Below are 14,973 nucleotides of genomic sequence, written 5' to 3'. Positions count from 1 at the left end.
TCCCCCGAAAACCCCCCAAATCCCCTCACCCTCAAACCCATCGTGGTCCAGGTCCATCTCCAGACCCCGAAACCACCCAAATCCTCCCCAAACCCCCCCCCAAACCCCCCCCAAATCCCCTCACCCTCAAACCCATCGTGGTCCAGGTCCATCTCCAGACCCCAGACCTCCCCAAACCCCCCCGAAACCCCCCCCGAAACCCCCCCAAATCCCCCTCAAACCCCCCCAAATCCCCCCAGATCCCCTCGTCCTCAAACCCATCGTGGTCCAGGTCCATCTCCAGACCCCAGACCCCCCCAAACCCCCCCGAAACCCCCCCGAAACCCCCCTGAAACCCCCCCGAAAACCCCCCCGAATCCCCCCCAAATCCCCTCACCCTCGAACCCATCGTGGTCCAGGTCCCCGGCGCTGCTCAGCGCTGCCCCGAACATGGATCCGGGGGGTCCCGTTGAGGCGCAGGGGGGTCGCGCTGTCCCACTGCCCCCCCGGGTTGATGTAAACGTACACGGCCCCCCCGATCTCCTCCTGCCGCTCGAAAAGTGGGGGGCCCCCACGGCCAGGTCCATCCAGCTGCGGGGAGGGGGGGGGACACGGATCTGTCACCCCCACCCCGCAGAGGGGATGGATCATCCCGGCCATGGCGTGGGGAAGGGGTTTTGGGGGTCTCGGTGGGGTTTTGGGGTGGGGAAGGGGTTTTGGGGTGGGGAAGGGGTTTTGGGGGGTCTCGGTGGGGTTTTGGGGGTTGAGGTGGGGTTTTGACCCAGACCCCAAACCCCAAACCCCAAACCCAGACCCCAAACCCCAAACCCCAAACCCCAACCCCACCCACCACTGTTGAGGTCCAGCGCGGTGACCCCAGACCCCAGACCCCAGACCCAAATCCCACCCGTCACTGTTGAGGTCCAGCGCGGTGACCCCAGACCCCAGACCCCAGACCCCAAGCCCAGACCCCAAACCCCAAACCCAGACCCCAGACCCCAATTCCCACCCGTCACTGTTGAGGTCCAGCGCGGTGACCCCAGACCCCCAGACCCAATTCCCACCCGTCACTGTTGAGGTCCAGTGCGGTGACCCCAGACCCCAAACCCCAAACCCCAGACCCCAGACCCCAATCCCAGACCCCAGACCCCAGACCCCAGACCCAATTCCCACCCATCACTGTTGAGGTCCAGCGCGGTGACCCCAGACCCCAGACCCAATTCCCACCCGTCACTGTTGAGGTCCAGCGCGGTGACCGCGTGGCGAAGGCCGAGCTCAGCTGCTCTCCGGCCAGCACGGCCTCGGCCAGCAGGCGATTGGCGCTGTCGCGGCGGAGGATGACAACGGCGCCCGTGTGGTTGGCGCGGGGGGCGCCGGTGACAAAACTCAGCTGCTGTGGCCTCGTCAGGCCAGCCCCGGAGTCCACCGAGAACCCTGCGGGGGACACGGGGACATCGCGGGGTTCGGGGACAGCTCTGTCACCCCGGTCCTGCCACCACCCAGAGCCCTGCGGGGACACGGGGACATCCCGGGAGTTGGGGACAGCCCGGTCCTGCCACCACCCAAAACCCTGCGGGGACACGGGGACATCCCGGGGGTTGGGGACAGCCCGGTCACCCCGGTCCTGCCACCACCCAGAGCCCTGTGGGGACATCCGGGGGTTGGGGACAGCCCGGTGACCGAGAACCCTGCGGGGACACGGGAACATCCCGGGGGTTGGGGACATCCCGGTGACCCAGAGCCCTGCGGGGACACCGGGACATCCCGGGGGTTGGGGACAGCTCTGTCACCCCGGTCCTGCCACCACCCAGAGCCCTGCGGGGACACGGGGACATCCCGGGGGTTGGGGACATCCCCGGGGTTGGGGACAGCTCTGTCACCGAGAACCCTGCGGGGACACGGGGACATCCCGGGGTTCGGGGACAGCTCTGTCACCCCGGTCCTGCCACCACCCAGAGCCCTGCGGGGACATCGCGGGGATTGGGGACAGCGCGGTGACCGAGAACCCTGCGGGGACATCCCGGGGACATCGCGGGGCTTGGGGACATCCCGGTGACCGAGAACCCTGCGGGGACATCCCGGGGACATCGCGGGGCTTGGGGACATCCCGGGGACATCCCGGGGGGTTTGGGGACAGCCCGGTCCCGGTGTTCCCAACCCCGGGAATTCTCCCGGTGGGAACTGGGGGGGGGCGAGGTGCAGCCCCCTCCCCCAGCATTGCCGGGAGGGCAAAATTTGGGGGGAAAAGGGCAAAATTTGGTGGGAAAATGGCAGAATTTGGGGGGGAAGGGCAGAATTTGGGGAAAATGGCAGAATTTTGGGGAAAATGGCAGAATTTGGGGAGAAAATGGCAGAATTTGGGAGGAAAATGGCAGAATTTGGGGGGAAAATGGCAGAATTTTGGGGGGAAAAGGGCAGAATTTGGGGGGAAAAAGGCAGAATTTGGGGGCCAGATCAAAACCCAGAGCAGAGCCCCCTCCCCACATGCGGTGGTCGCCGTGAGCAGCCCCCCGAGCACCCCCCAAAACAGCCCGAGCCCCCAGCCAGGCTCCAGCGCCCCCTCCCCAAATCCATGCACCCCCCACCCCCCCCCGCATGCAAAAACATCACCGGGGGGACACGCGGGGACACGCGGGGACACGCGGGGACACTGCCAGGCTCTGGGACCCCCCCCCAAAGACTCTGGGACCCCCCCCCAAAAGGCTCTGGGACCCCCCCCAAAGCTCTGGGACCCCCCCCAAAACGGCTCTGGGACCCCCCCAAAGGCTCTGGGACCCCCCCCAAGCCTGGCAGTGTCCCCAACACAGCCCTGGCACAGCAACGGGACACGGGACAGGATTTGGGGACAGAAATGGGGGACACAGGGATGGGGACAGGATTTGGGGACAGGGATTTGGGGACAGAAATGGGGGACAGGATTTGGGGACAGGATTTGGGGACAGGGATTTGGGGACAGGATTTGGGGACAGGATTTGGGGACACCGAGATGGGGACAGGATTTGGGGACAGGGATTTGGGGACACCGGAATTTGGGGACAGGATTTGGGGACAGGATTTGGGGACAAAGGGATGGGGACAGGATTTGGGGACAGGGATTTGGGGACAGGATTTGGGGACAGGATTTGGGGACAGGATTTGGGGACACCGAGATGGGGACAGGATTTGGGGACAGGGATTTGGGGACAGGATTTGGGGACAGGATTTGGGGACAGGATTTGGGGACAGGGATTTGGGGACAGGGATTTGGGGACAGGAATTTGGGGACACAGGGATTTGGGGACAGGATTTGGGGACAGGATATGGGGACAGGGATTTGGGGACAGGGATTTGGGGACAGGATTTGGGGACAGGGATTTGGGGACAGGGATTTGGGGACACCGGGATTTGGGGACAGGATTTGGGGACACCGGGATTTGGGGACACAGGGATTTGGGGACAGGATCTGGGGACAGGGATTTGGGGACAGGGATTTGGGGACAGGATTTGGGGACAGGGATTTGGGGACACCGGGATTTGGGGACAGGATTTGGGGACAGGGATTTGGGGACACCGGGATTTGGGGACAGGATTTGGGGACAGGATTTGGGGACAGGGATTTGGGGACAGGATTTGGGGACAGGAGAGGAGGACAGTGACTGGGGGACACAGGGATTTGGGGACAGGGATTTGGGGACAGGGATTTGGGGACAGGAATTTGGGGACAGGGATTTGGGGACAGGATTTGGGGACAGGATTTGGGGACAGGATTTGGGGACAGGAGAGGAGGACAGTGACTGGGGGACACAGGGATGGGGACAGGGATTTGGGGACAGGATTTGGGGACAGGGATTGGGGACAGACGCCGGGGGGAGGTGACAGCCACAAGAGGGGAGGGGTCATGCAGTGGCGGCCACACGTGTGAGGGGCTGAGTGTGCAGGTGACACCGGACAGGTGTGCAGGTGACATGGGACAGGTGTGCACAGGTGACACTGGACACGTGTGTACAGGTGGCTCACAGGTGACACAGGTGCCACACAGGTGTGACAGGACACACGTGTGACTGCAGGACACTCTGGGGGGGCTTGGGGAGGGGGCGTTACGGGGGGACGGTCACACAGATGCCACACAGGTGCCACAGATGCCACACAGGTGGCCACAAGTGACACACAGATGCCACAAGTGCCACACAGGTGCCACACAGGTGCCACACAGGTGCCACAGGTGCCACACCCACGAACCCAGGTAAGAATTGTGCGCCACATCCGCGGCCGCGCCGGGGACCCTCTCTCCGGGCTGGGGGGTCCTGAAGACCCTCTGGTCGGGGGTCGCGCTCTCAATGTTTGTCACAAAGAGCAGCCCTGACAGGGGGAGGGGGCGTCAGGGGGGGGTCCGGGGGGGCTCTGGGGAGGGGCCGGGGCTGCCGGGGGAGGGGTCCCCGGGCCGGGCCCCCCCCCCCCGTACCGAAGTAGCTGTTGGAGGGCACGGGGATGAGGGAGGGGTCCTGGTCCTTCTCGCCCCCCGCCTCGAAGGGGCCGGCGTCGAGGCGCAGCAGGTCCAGGGAGCTCTGGTTGAGCTGCTCCACGCGCAGGGTCCCTGCGGGGGTCCCGGGGGTTTGGGGACACCGTGGGGACACCGTGAGGACCCTCCAGAGACCCCCCCGAAATCGGGGAATTGGGAGGGAGCAGCTCCATGGGCAGAGACCCCTCCCCAGGTGAGGGGATTTGGGGACACCGAGGGTTCCTGGGGGCTCTGGTTGAGCTGCTCCATGGGCAGGGGTCCCTGCCGGGGTCCCGGGGGACAGGGGGACACCGTGGGGACACCGTGGGGACACCGTGGGGACACCGTGGGGACCCCCCAGAGACCCCCGAGCTCGGGGAGTTGGGAGGGAGCAGCTCCCAGAGACCCCTCCCTTGGGGGGATTTGGGGACACCGAGGGAGCTCTGGTTGAGCTGCTCCATGGGCAGGGTCCCTGCGGGGGTCCCGGGGATTTGGGGACACCGTGGGGACACCGTGGGGACACCGCGGGGACACCGTGGGGACACCACGGGGACACTGCGGGGACCCCCGAGCTCGGGGAGTTGGGAGGGAGCAGCTCCATGGGCAGGGACCCCTCCCCAGGTGAGGGGATTTGGGGACACCGAGGGTTCCTGGGGGCTCTGGTTGAGCTGCTCCACGCGTGGGGACCCTGCGGGGGTCCCGGGGATTTGGGGACACCGTGGGGACATCGTGGGGACCCTCCAGAGACCCCCAAACCCCCACTGGGAGGGGTCTCACCGCCCCTCGCCCTTCCAGTTACGAGTACCGGGGGCTCCACACAGAAACACCCCCCAAAACCCCCCCAAAACCCCCTCAAATCCCCCCGTGGGGGTCTCCACACAGAAACACCCCCCCCAAACCCCCCCGTTGGGGTCTCCCCTCGCCCCTCACCCTTCCAGTTGTACGTTCCGGGGTCTCCACACAGAAACACCCCCCAAAACCCCCCAAAACCCCCAAAACCCCCCCGTGGGGGTCTCCCCTCGCCCCTCACCCTTCCAGTTGTACGTTCCGGGGGCTCCCAGCAGGAACGACCCCCCAAAACCCCCCAAAACCCCCCTAAACCCCCCCGTGGGGGTCTCCACACAGACCCCCCCCCCCCCAAATCCCCCCGTGGGGGTCTCCCCTCGCCCCTCACCCTTCCAGTTGTAGGTTCCGGGGGCTCCCAGCAGGAACGACCCCCCAAAACCCCCCATAACCCCCCCAAACCCCCTCAAACCCCCCCAGACCCCTCCATGGGGGTCTCCCCTCGCCCCTCACCCTTCCAGTTGTAGGTTCCGGGGTCTCCACACAGAAACACCCCCCAAAACCCCCCAAAACCCCCAAAACCCCCCCGTGGGGGTCTCCCCTCGCCCCTCACCCTTCCAGTTGTAGGTTCTGGGGGCTCCGAGCAGGAACGACCCCCCAAAACCCCCCAAAAACCCCCCCAAACCCCCTCCTATGGGGGTCTTCACACAGAAACAACCCCCCAAACCCCCCCAAACCCCCCGTGGGGGTCTCCCCTCGTCCCTCACCCTTCCAGTTGTAGGTTCCGCGGGCTCCGAGCAGGAACGACCCCCCAAAACCCCCCCAAAACCCCCCCAAACCCCCCCGTGGGGGTCTCCCATCGCCCCTCACCCTCCCAGTTATGGGTACCAGGGTCTCCACACAGAAACACCCACCCAAACCCCCCCCCCAAAATCCCCCTGTGGGGGTCTCCCCTCGCCCCTCACCCTTCCAGTTGTACGTTCCGGGGGCTCTGAGCAGGAACGACCCCCCAAAATCCCCCAAAACCCCCCAAAAACCCCCCCAAACCCCCTCCTATGGGGGTCTCCACACAGAAACAACCCCCCAAACCCCCCCAAACCCCCCGTGGGGGTCTCCCCTCGCCCCTCACCCTTCCAGTTGTGCATTCCGGGGTCTCCACACAGAAACACCCCCCCAAATCCCCCCGTGGGGGTCTCCACACAGAACCCCCCCCCCCAAATCCCCCGTGGGGGTCTCCCCTCGCCCCTCACCCTTCCAGTTGTAGGTTCCGGGGGCTCCCAGCAGGACGTAGCGGCGGTCGGGGCTGAAAGCGGCCGCCAGCCCCTGCTGGCAGCTCCCGAACCTCTCGTGGCCCTGGGGTCGCCCCTCGCAGAATTTCCACTCGCCCCCGTCCAGCTCGTCCCGCAGCCGCAGGTCCTGGCTCAGCACGAAGCAGCGCCCGATCACATCCCGCGTCTCCAGCGGCTGCCGCACCCGGTGCCGCACCTCGTACCGGTGGGCGCAGGTCTGGGGAGGGGTCGCACGGCTCATTCGAGACCCCCTCCCCTCATTTGGAGGTGTCTCGGAGCCCCCCCCGGCCCACCCCACCGGAGCTCACCACGATCTTGCCGCCGGGCCCTTGGCTCTTCACGCTCACCCCCAGCCACTGGTTCTCTTTGCTCTCCCGCTCCGGGTCCGCTGGTGGGAACCGGGGAGGGGTCAGCCCGGCCGGGACCCCCTCCCCACCCCGGGACCCCTCCCCAGGGCCCCGCTCACCTCCCTCATCGATGGGCACCCGCCAGCAGTCGGAGGGCTCGGGGGTCAGGGGGCAGGCGAAGAGACCCCCGGTGCGGTTGGCGCCTTGGCCGGGCAGGGCTGGGGCTTGGGGGGCTCCCACGAGCAGCCTGGAAAGGGCAGAGACCCCCCTGAGGGTCTGGGGGGGTCACAGAGACCCCCGGGACCCCCGGGACCCCCGGGACCCCTGTCCGGTGGTGCCACCCCGGCTGGGCAGGGCTGGGGCTTGGGGGGCTCCCAGGAGCAGCCTGGAAGGGCAGAGACCCCCCTGAGGGTCTGAGGGGGTCACAGAGACCCCCCTGAGGGTCTGGGGGGGGTCACAGAGACCCCCGGGACCCTGGAAGGGCAGAGACCCCCGTGAGGGTTTTGGGGGGGTCACAGAGACCCCATGAGGATCTGGGGGGGGGGTCACAGAGACCCCCGGGACCCTGGAAGGGCAGAGACCCCTTTGAGGGTTTTGGGGGGGGTCACAGAGACCCCCCCTGAGGGTCTGGGGGGGTCACAGAGACCCCCGGGACCCCCCGGACCCCCGGGACCCCCGCCCGGCTGTGCCACCCCCGCGGTGCCACCCCGGCTGGGCAGGGCTGGGGCTTGGGGGGCTCCCAGGAGCAGCCTGGAAGGGCAGAGACCCCCCCTGAGGGTTTTGGGGGGGTCACAGAGACCCCCGTGAGGGTCTGAGGGGGTCACAGAGACCCCCGTGAGGGTCTGGGGGGGTCACAGAGACCCCCGTGAGGGTCTGGGGGGGTCACAGAGACCCCCCGGGACCCCCGGGACCCCCGCCCGGCTGTGCCACCCCCACGGTGCCACCCCCGTTGGGCAGTGCCGGGGCTTGGGGGGTTCCCACGAGCAGCCTGGAAGGGCAGAGACCCCCCTGAGGGTCTTGGGGGGGTCACAGAGACCCCCGTGAGGGTTTTGGGGAGATCATAGAGCCCCCCATGAGAGTCTTGGGGGGCCACAGAGACCCCCGAGACCCTGGAAGGGCAGAGACCCCCATGAGGGTCTGGTTGGAGTCACAGAGCCCCCCGTGAGGGTTTTGGGGGGGGTCACAGAGACCCCCATGAGTGTCTGGGGGGGGTCACAGAGACCCCCGGGACCCTGGAAGGGCACAGACCACCATGAGGGTCCTGGGGGGATCACAAAGACCCCCATGAGGATTTTGGGGGATCACAGAGACCCCCATGAGGATTTTGGGGGGTCACAAAGACCCCCATGAGGATTTTGGGGGATCACAGAGACCCCCATGAGGATTTTGGGGGGTCACAGAGACCCCCATGAGGATTTTGGGGGATCACAGAGACCCCCATGAGGGTTTTTGGGGGATCACAAAGACCCCCATGAGGATTTTGGGGGATCACAAAGACCCCCATGAGGATTTTGGGGGGGATCACAAAGACCCCCATGAGGATTTTGGGGGGGTCACAGACCCCCGTGAGGATTTTGGGGGGTCACAGAGACCCCCGTGAGGATTTTGGGGGATCACAATGACCCCCGTGAGGATTTTGGGGGGTCACAGAGACCCCCATGAGGATTTTGGGGGGGTCACAGACCCCCGTGAGGATTTTGGGGGGTCACAGAGACCCCCGTGAGGGTTTTGGGGGATCACAAAGACCCCCATGAGGATTTTGGGGGATCACAAAGACCCCCGTGAGGATTTTGGGGGGTCACAGAGCCCCCCGGGACCCCCGGGACCCCCGCCCGGCTGTGCCACCCCCGCCCGGCCGAGCAGCTGCAGCCCCGCCGCCCTTCCCGGGCTTGTCGCGACATTTGTCGCGACAGGAGGTGCCACACCCGGGACACCCCGACGCCCACCCCCGGTGGCAGCAGCGCGGGGCCCGCGGCGGAGCCTCGGTGGCCCCGGGAGGCGGAGGAGGTAAAAATAAACCGGAATTTACCCAAAATAACCCCGCAGCGACATGGCCAAAAAAGGACGGAGCGAGCGGAGGCACCGGGAGCCCCCATCGAGAGAGGGGACAGGGGGACACGGGACACGGGGACACCGGGGGACACGAGGGGGACACCGGGGACACCGGGGACACCGGGGGACACGGCCCGGCCGGGGACACCGGGGACACCGGGACACGGGGACACGGGGGGACACCGGGACACTGGGGGACACTGGGGGACACCGGGAGCCCCCACGGACAGAGGGGACAGGGGGACACGGCCCGGCCGGGGACACCGGGGACACCGGGGGACACGAGGGGGACACCGGGACACTGGGGGACACTGGGGGACACCGGGAGCCCCCACCGAGAGAGGGGACAGGGGGACACGGCCCGGCCGGGGACACCGGGACACCGGGACACGAGGGGGACACGAGGGGGACACCGGGACACGGGGACACCGCGACCCGGACACCGGGACACGGGGACACACCGGGAGCCCCCACGGACAGAGGGGACAGGGGGACACGGCCCGGCCTGGGACACCGGGGACACCGGGACACGGGGACACCGGGGACACCGGGGGACACGAGGGGGACACCGGGACACGGGGACACGGGACACGGGGACACCGGGGGACACGAGGGGGACACAAGGGGGACACCGGGACACGGGGACATGGGACACTGGGGGACACCGGGAGCCCCCACCGAGAGAGGGGACAGGGGGACACGGCCCGGCCGGGGACACCGGGGACACCGGGGGACACCGGGGGACACGGCCCGGCCGGGGACACCGGGGGACACCGGGGGACACCGGGGGACACCGGGGGACACGAGGGGGACACCGGGACACGGGGACACGGGACGCGGGGACACCGGGAGCCCCACGGACAGAGGGGACAGGGGGACACGGCCCGCCCGGGGACACCGGGGGGACACGAGGGGGACACCGGGACACGGGGACACCGGGACCCGGACACCGGGACACGGGGACATGGGACACGGGGGACAGGAGGGGGACACCGGGACACGGGGGACAGGCGGGGGACAGGAGGGGGACATCGGGACACAGGGACACGGGGACATGGGACACGGGGACATGGGACACTGGGACACCGGGACCGGGACACCGGGACACATTGGGACACCGGGACACCGGGACCGGGACACTGGGATGGGGGACACGGACAAGCGGGTGACACTGGGACACCCGACACCGAACAATAGGACACCGGGACACCGGGACACTGGGACATGGGACATGGGACACTGGGGGACACTGGGATACCGGGATACCGGGACACTGGGACCGGGGACACCCGGATACCGGGACACAGGGAGAGATGGGGGACACTGGGGGACACTGGACACCGGACACGGGACACCGGGACACCAGACAGACACCGGGATACCGGGACACCCGGACACGGGGACACCGGGACAGGCGGGGGGCAGCGGGACACGGGGACACAGGGACACCGGGACACCGGGACACCCGGACACCGGGACACCGGGACACCGGGACACGGGGACACAGGGACACCGGGACACTCGGACACCGGGACATGGGGACACCGGGATACCGGGACACTGGGACAGATGGGGGACACTGGGGGACACTGGACACCGGACACGGGACACCAGACAGACACTGGGATACCGGACACGGGGACACCGGGGCACCGGGACACCGGGACACGGGGACACCGGGATACCGGGACACCAGGACAGGCGGGGGACACCGGGTCCGGGACACCCGGACACCGGGACACCGGGATACCGGGATACCGGGACACCGGGACAGGCGGGGGGCACCGGGACACGGGGACACAGGGACACCGGGTCCGGGACACCGGGACACCGGGACACCGGGACATCCGGACACTGGGACACCGGGACACCGGGACAGACAGACACCGGGACACCCGGACACCGGGGCACCGGGACACCGGGACACCCGGACAGACAGACACCGTGTCCGGGACACCGGGCACGGGCCACCGGTGCCGCCCCGGTGGAGCCGAGCCCAGCGCGGCTCAGCCAGCACCTGCAGCGGCACCGGCAGCCAAAACCGCCCCCGGTGCCAAGAACGCGGCGCGGGCGGCGGCGCTGCGACATCGCGGCGACAGCGGCGACACCGGGGGGCAGCGGGGACACCGGGGGACAGCGGGGACACCGGGGGACAGCGGGGACAGCGGGGACAGCGGGGACACCGGGGACAGGGGGGACACCGGGGACAGACAGGGGACACCGTGAACAGGGGGACACCGTCGACAGGGGGACACCGGGGACAGACAGGGGACACCGTGGACAGGGGGACACCGGGGATGGGGGACACGGGGACAGGGGGACACGGGGACAGTGGGACACCGGGGACAGGGGGACACCGGGGGACAGCGGGGACACCGGGGACAGGGGGACACGGGGACAGGGGGACACCGGGGACAGGGGGACACGGGGGTGCGGTCCCCGTGATTTGGGGCTGTGATTGGGAGGCTCATCCCCAAAATGAACCCCCGAAATAAATCCCAAAAATGAAGCCTGAAAAATCCCCCCGAGTTTTGGGGTCACTTCCCGAGTTTTGGGGTCACTCCCCGGGTTTTGGGGTCACTCCCCAGTACACGGGGACACGGGGACGGGGGGGGTGGGAGACAGGGGGAGAGGGGGACAGGGGGACACAGGGGGACACGGGAAGAGGGGGACACGAGGAGAGGAGGACAGAGGGACACGGGGGACACGGGGACACGGGGACAGGGGGACACGGGGACACGGGGACAGGGGGACACGGGGGACACGGGGACAGGGGGACAGAGGGACACGGGGGACACGGGGGACAGGGGGACAGGAAGATACGGGGACATGGAGACAGGGGGACGGGGGGACAGGAGGACAGGACGACAGGGGGACAGAGGGACACGGGGACAGAGGGACACGGGGACACGGGGACAGGGGGGTGGGGGACAGAGGGACACGAGCCCGTGGCCGGCAGTCGCGGGTGGGCGTTCGCCGCAGGGAGCGGCGGGCACGGCCCGGGGTGGGGAGGGGGCCCAGCCTGGGGGGGTCCCTCCAGCCGAGCGCTCCGGGGCAGCGCCCACCCCCCCAGAGCCCCCCTCCCCAATTAATGCTGAATAATCCCGGGCCTGGCTCTGTCCCTGTCGCTGCTGTCACCTCTCGTCACTGTCCCCGCTTCTGTCACCCGCCCCTCTGACCAGCCCTGGGGTCCCTTCGGGGGGTCCCGCTGTCCCCCTCGCCACCCCCAGCTCTGCGGATCTCCCGAACCCCCTCCCCCAAATCCCGGGGGTCGCGGTTCCTCCTCATTCCCGGGGCTCCCGGAGACCCCAGCCCCATTCCAGCCCCATTCCAGCCCCATTCCCGGAGACCCCAGCCCCATTCCCGGGGCTCCCGGAGACCCCAGCCCCATTCCAGCCCCATTCCAGCCCCATTCCAGCCCCATTCCCGGAGCTCCCGGAGACCCCAGCCCCATTCCAGCCCCATTCCCGCGGCTCCCGGGGACCCCAGCCCCATTCCCGGGGCTCCCGGAGACCCCAGCCCCATTCCAGCCCCATTCCAGCCCCATTCCCGGAGACCCCAGCCCCATTCCAGCCCCATTCCCGGGGCTCCCGGAGACCCCAGCCCCATTCCAGCCCCATTCCCGGGGCTCCCGGAGACCCCAGCCCCATTCCAGCCCCATTCCCGGGGCTCCCGGAGACCCCAGCCCCATTCCAGCCCCATTCCCGGGGTTCCCGGAGACCCCAGCCCCATTCCAGCCCCATTCCCGGGGCTCCCGGAGACCCCAGCCCCATTCCAGCCCCATTCCCGCGGTTCCCGGGGACCCCAGCCCCATTCCAACCCCATTCCCGGGGCTCCCGGAGACCCCAGCCCCATTCCCGGGGCTCCCGGAGACCCCAGCCCCATTCCAGCCCCATTCCAGCCCCATTCCCGGAGACCCCAGCCCCATTCCAGCCCCATTCCCGGGGCTCCCGGAGACCCCAGCCCCATTCCCGCGGTTCCCGGAGACCCCAGCCCCATTCCAGCCCCATTCCAGCCCCATTCCCGGGGACCCCAGCCCCATTCCAGCCCCATGCCCGCGGTTCCCGGGGACCCCAGCCCCAGGGATTCGTCCCACCGAACCCCCACCCCAAATCCCGGCAATAGGATCCCCCCTAAGCCCCGGAACTCCCCAAAATCCCCGAAATCCCGACAATAAAATCCCCCTAATCCCGGGGATTCGTCCCATCGGTCCCACCCCCCCAAATCCCGGCATTAGGATCCCCCCCATCCCCAAAACTCCCAAAAACCCCGACAATAAAATCCCCCCATCCCCAAAACCCCCCAAAACTCCAACAACAAACCCCCCAAAGCCCCCCAAAATCCCAAAAATAAAATCCCTCCAGCCCTGGGACTCCCGATCCCCCCAAACTCCACCAACAAAACCCCCCAAACCCCCAGGGCGGGGGTCTCGCCCCCCCAGGACCCTCAGGGCGGGGGGTCTCACCCTCCGGGGACCCCCAAGGTGGGGATATCGCCCCCAGGACCCCCAGGGTGGGGATCTCGCCCCCCAGGGACCCCCAGGGCGGGGGTCTCGCCCCCCAGGGACCCCCAGGGTGGGGATCTCGCCCCCCAGGGACCCCCAGGGTGGGGGTCTCGCCCCCCCAGGACCCTCAGGGCGGGGGGTCTCACCCTCCGGGGACCCCCAAGGTGGGGATCTCGCCCCCCAGGGACCCCCAGGACGGGGGTCTCGCCCCCCAGGACCCTCAGGCCGGGGGGTCTCACCCTCCGGGGACCCCCAAGGTGGGGATCTCGCCCCCCAGGGACCCCCAGGGTGGGGATCTCGCCCCCCAGGACCCCCAGGGCGGGGGTCTCGCCCCCCGGGACCCCCAGGACGGGGGTCTCGCCCTCCGGGGACCCCCAGGGCGGGGGTCTCGCCCCCCCAGGACCCCCAGGACGGGGGTCTCACCCCCCGGGACCCCCGCGCTCACCAGCCCGCGGGCTCGGGGCTCAGCTGCCGGTGAAGCGCCACCGCCGCCCCGAAGAGGCTCCCGCGTTCCCCGTCCTTGAGCACCGCGCCGCTCCCGTCCAGGTTAAAGGCGGTGGCCACCGGTAGCCACAGGGCCAGCCATGGTAGCCACAGCTTCGGGAGGCTCGGGGAGAGACGAGGTAGCCACGGGGAGAGACGAGGTAGCCACAGGGAGAGCGGAGGTAGCCGCAGCTTCGGTAGCCCCAAGGATAACCACGGTAGTCCCAGGGATATCCGCGGTAGCCACGGCTTCGGTAGCCACAGGGAGAGCCGAGGTAGCCACAGGGAGAGCCGAGGTAGCCCCAAGGACATCCACCGTAGCCTCAGGGACAGCTTCGGTAGCCACAGGGGCATCCACGGTAGCCACAGCTTCGGTAGACCCAGGGATTTCCACGGTAGCCCCAAGGACATCCACGGTAGCCGCAGGGACATCCACGGTAGCCACAGCCTCGGTAGCCTCAGGGACAGCTTCGGTAGCCCCAGGGATATCCACGGTAGCCACAGGACCAGCCACGGTAGCCACAGCTTCGGTAGCCCCAAGGACATTGTCGGTAGCCCCAGGGCCGGCCCCGGTAGCCCCCGGCAGCCGCTGCTCGCCATCCCCGCGCTGCCGGTGCCGCCGCCCGCGGGAGGAGCCCCGGAGCTCCCCGGCCCCGCCCCGGGAACCGGGAAACCCCCGGAGACCCCACCCCGGGGCGGGACCCCCGGCAGGGAGCGGGGCGGGGCGGGGGGACCCCAAAATCACAGGGGGGACCCCAAAATCACACGGGGGGACCCCAAAATCACGGGGGGGACCCCAAAACCACAGAGAGTGACCCCAAAATCACAGAGAGTGACCCCAAAATCACAGAGAGTGACCCCAAAATTACAGGGGGGGACCCCAAAACCACAGGAGGGACCCTAAAATTACACGGGGGGACCCCAAAATCACACGGGGGGACCCCAAAATTACAGGGGGGACCCTAAAATTACAGAGAATGACCCCAAAACCACACGGGGGGACCCCAAAATCACACGGGGGGACCCCAAAATCACACGGGGGGACCCCAAAATCACAGG

The 14,973-nt window shown here is 68.3% G+C and overlaps 1 protein-coding gene across 3 annotated transcripts; it reads right to left on the bottom strand.

The window, feature by feature from the left end:
* Window positions 1-382: 382 nt before the first annotated feature.
* LOC131574504 (integrin alpha-7-like) lies at window positions 383-14,577 on the bottom strand. Of its 3 annotated transcripts, XM_058828979.1 has the most exons (9): window positions 9,151-9,168; window positions 8,905-8,970; window positions 6,995-7,122; window positions 6,837-6,916; window positions 6,490-6,745; window positions 4,421-4,552; window positions 4,198-4,317; window positions 1,207-1,413; window positions 383-570 (listed from the first exon to the last, which is right to left on the bottom strand). In XM_058828979.1, exons 2-9 carry the CDS (start codon window positions 8,925-8,927, stop codon window positions 413-415), a joined length of 1,104 nt encoding a protein of 367 aa, XP_058684962.1. In that variant the 5' UTR covers window positions 8,928-8,970; window positions 9,151-9,168; the 3' UTR covers window positions 383-412. The 3 variants fall into 3 exon arrangements, with proteins under 3 accessions (XP_058684962.1, XP_058684960.1, XP_058684961.1); XM_058828977.1 differs by lacking the exons at window positions 8,905-8,970; window positions 9,151-9,168 and adding an exon at window positions 13,877-14,577; XM_058828978.1 differs by lacking the exon at window positions 9,151-9,168 and having other exon boundaries at window positions 8,905-9,007.
* Between the last annotated feature and the right edge of the window lie 396 nt (window positions 14,578-14,973).

Source organism: Poecile atricapillus, unplaced genomic scaffold (genome assembly GCF_030490865.1).
Source record: "Poecile atricapillus isolate bPoeAtr1 unplaced genomic scaffold, bPoeAtr1.hap1 scaffold_362, whole genome shotgun sequence".
In the NCBI taxonomy this organism is placed as follows: Eukaryota; Metazoa; Chordata; class Aves; order Passeriformes; family Paridae; genus Poecile; species Poecile atricapillus.
This window is presented reverse-complemented; position numbering and strand designations above follow the sequence as displayed.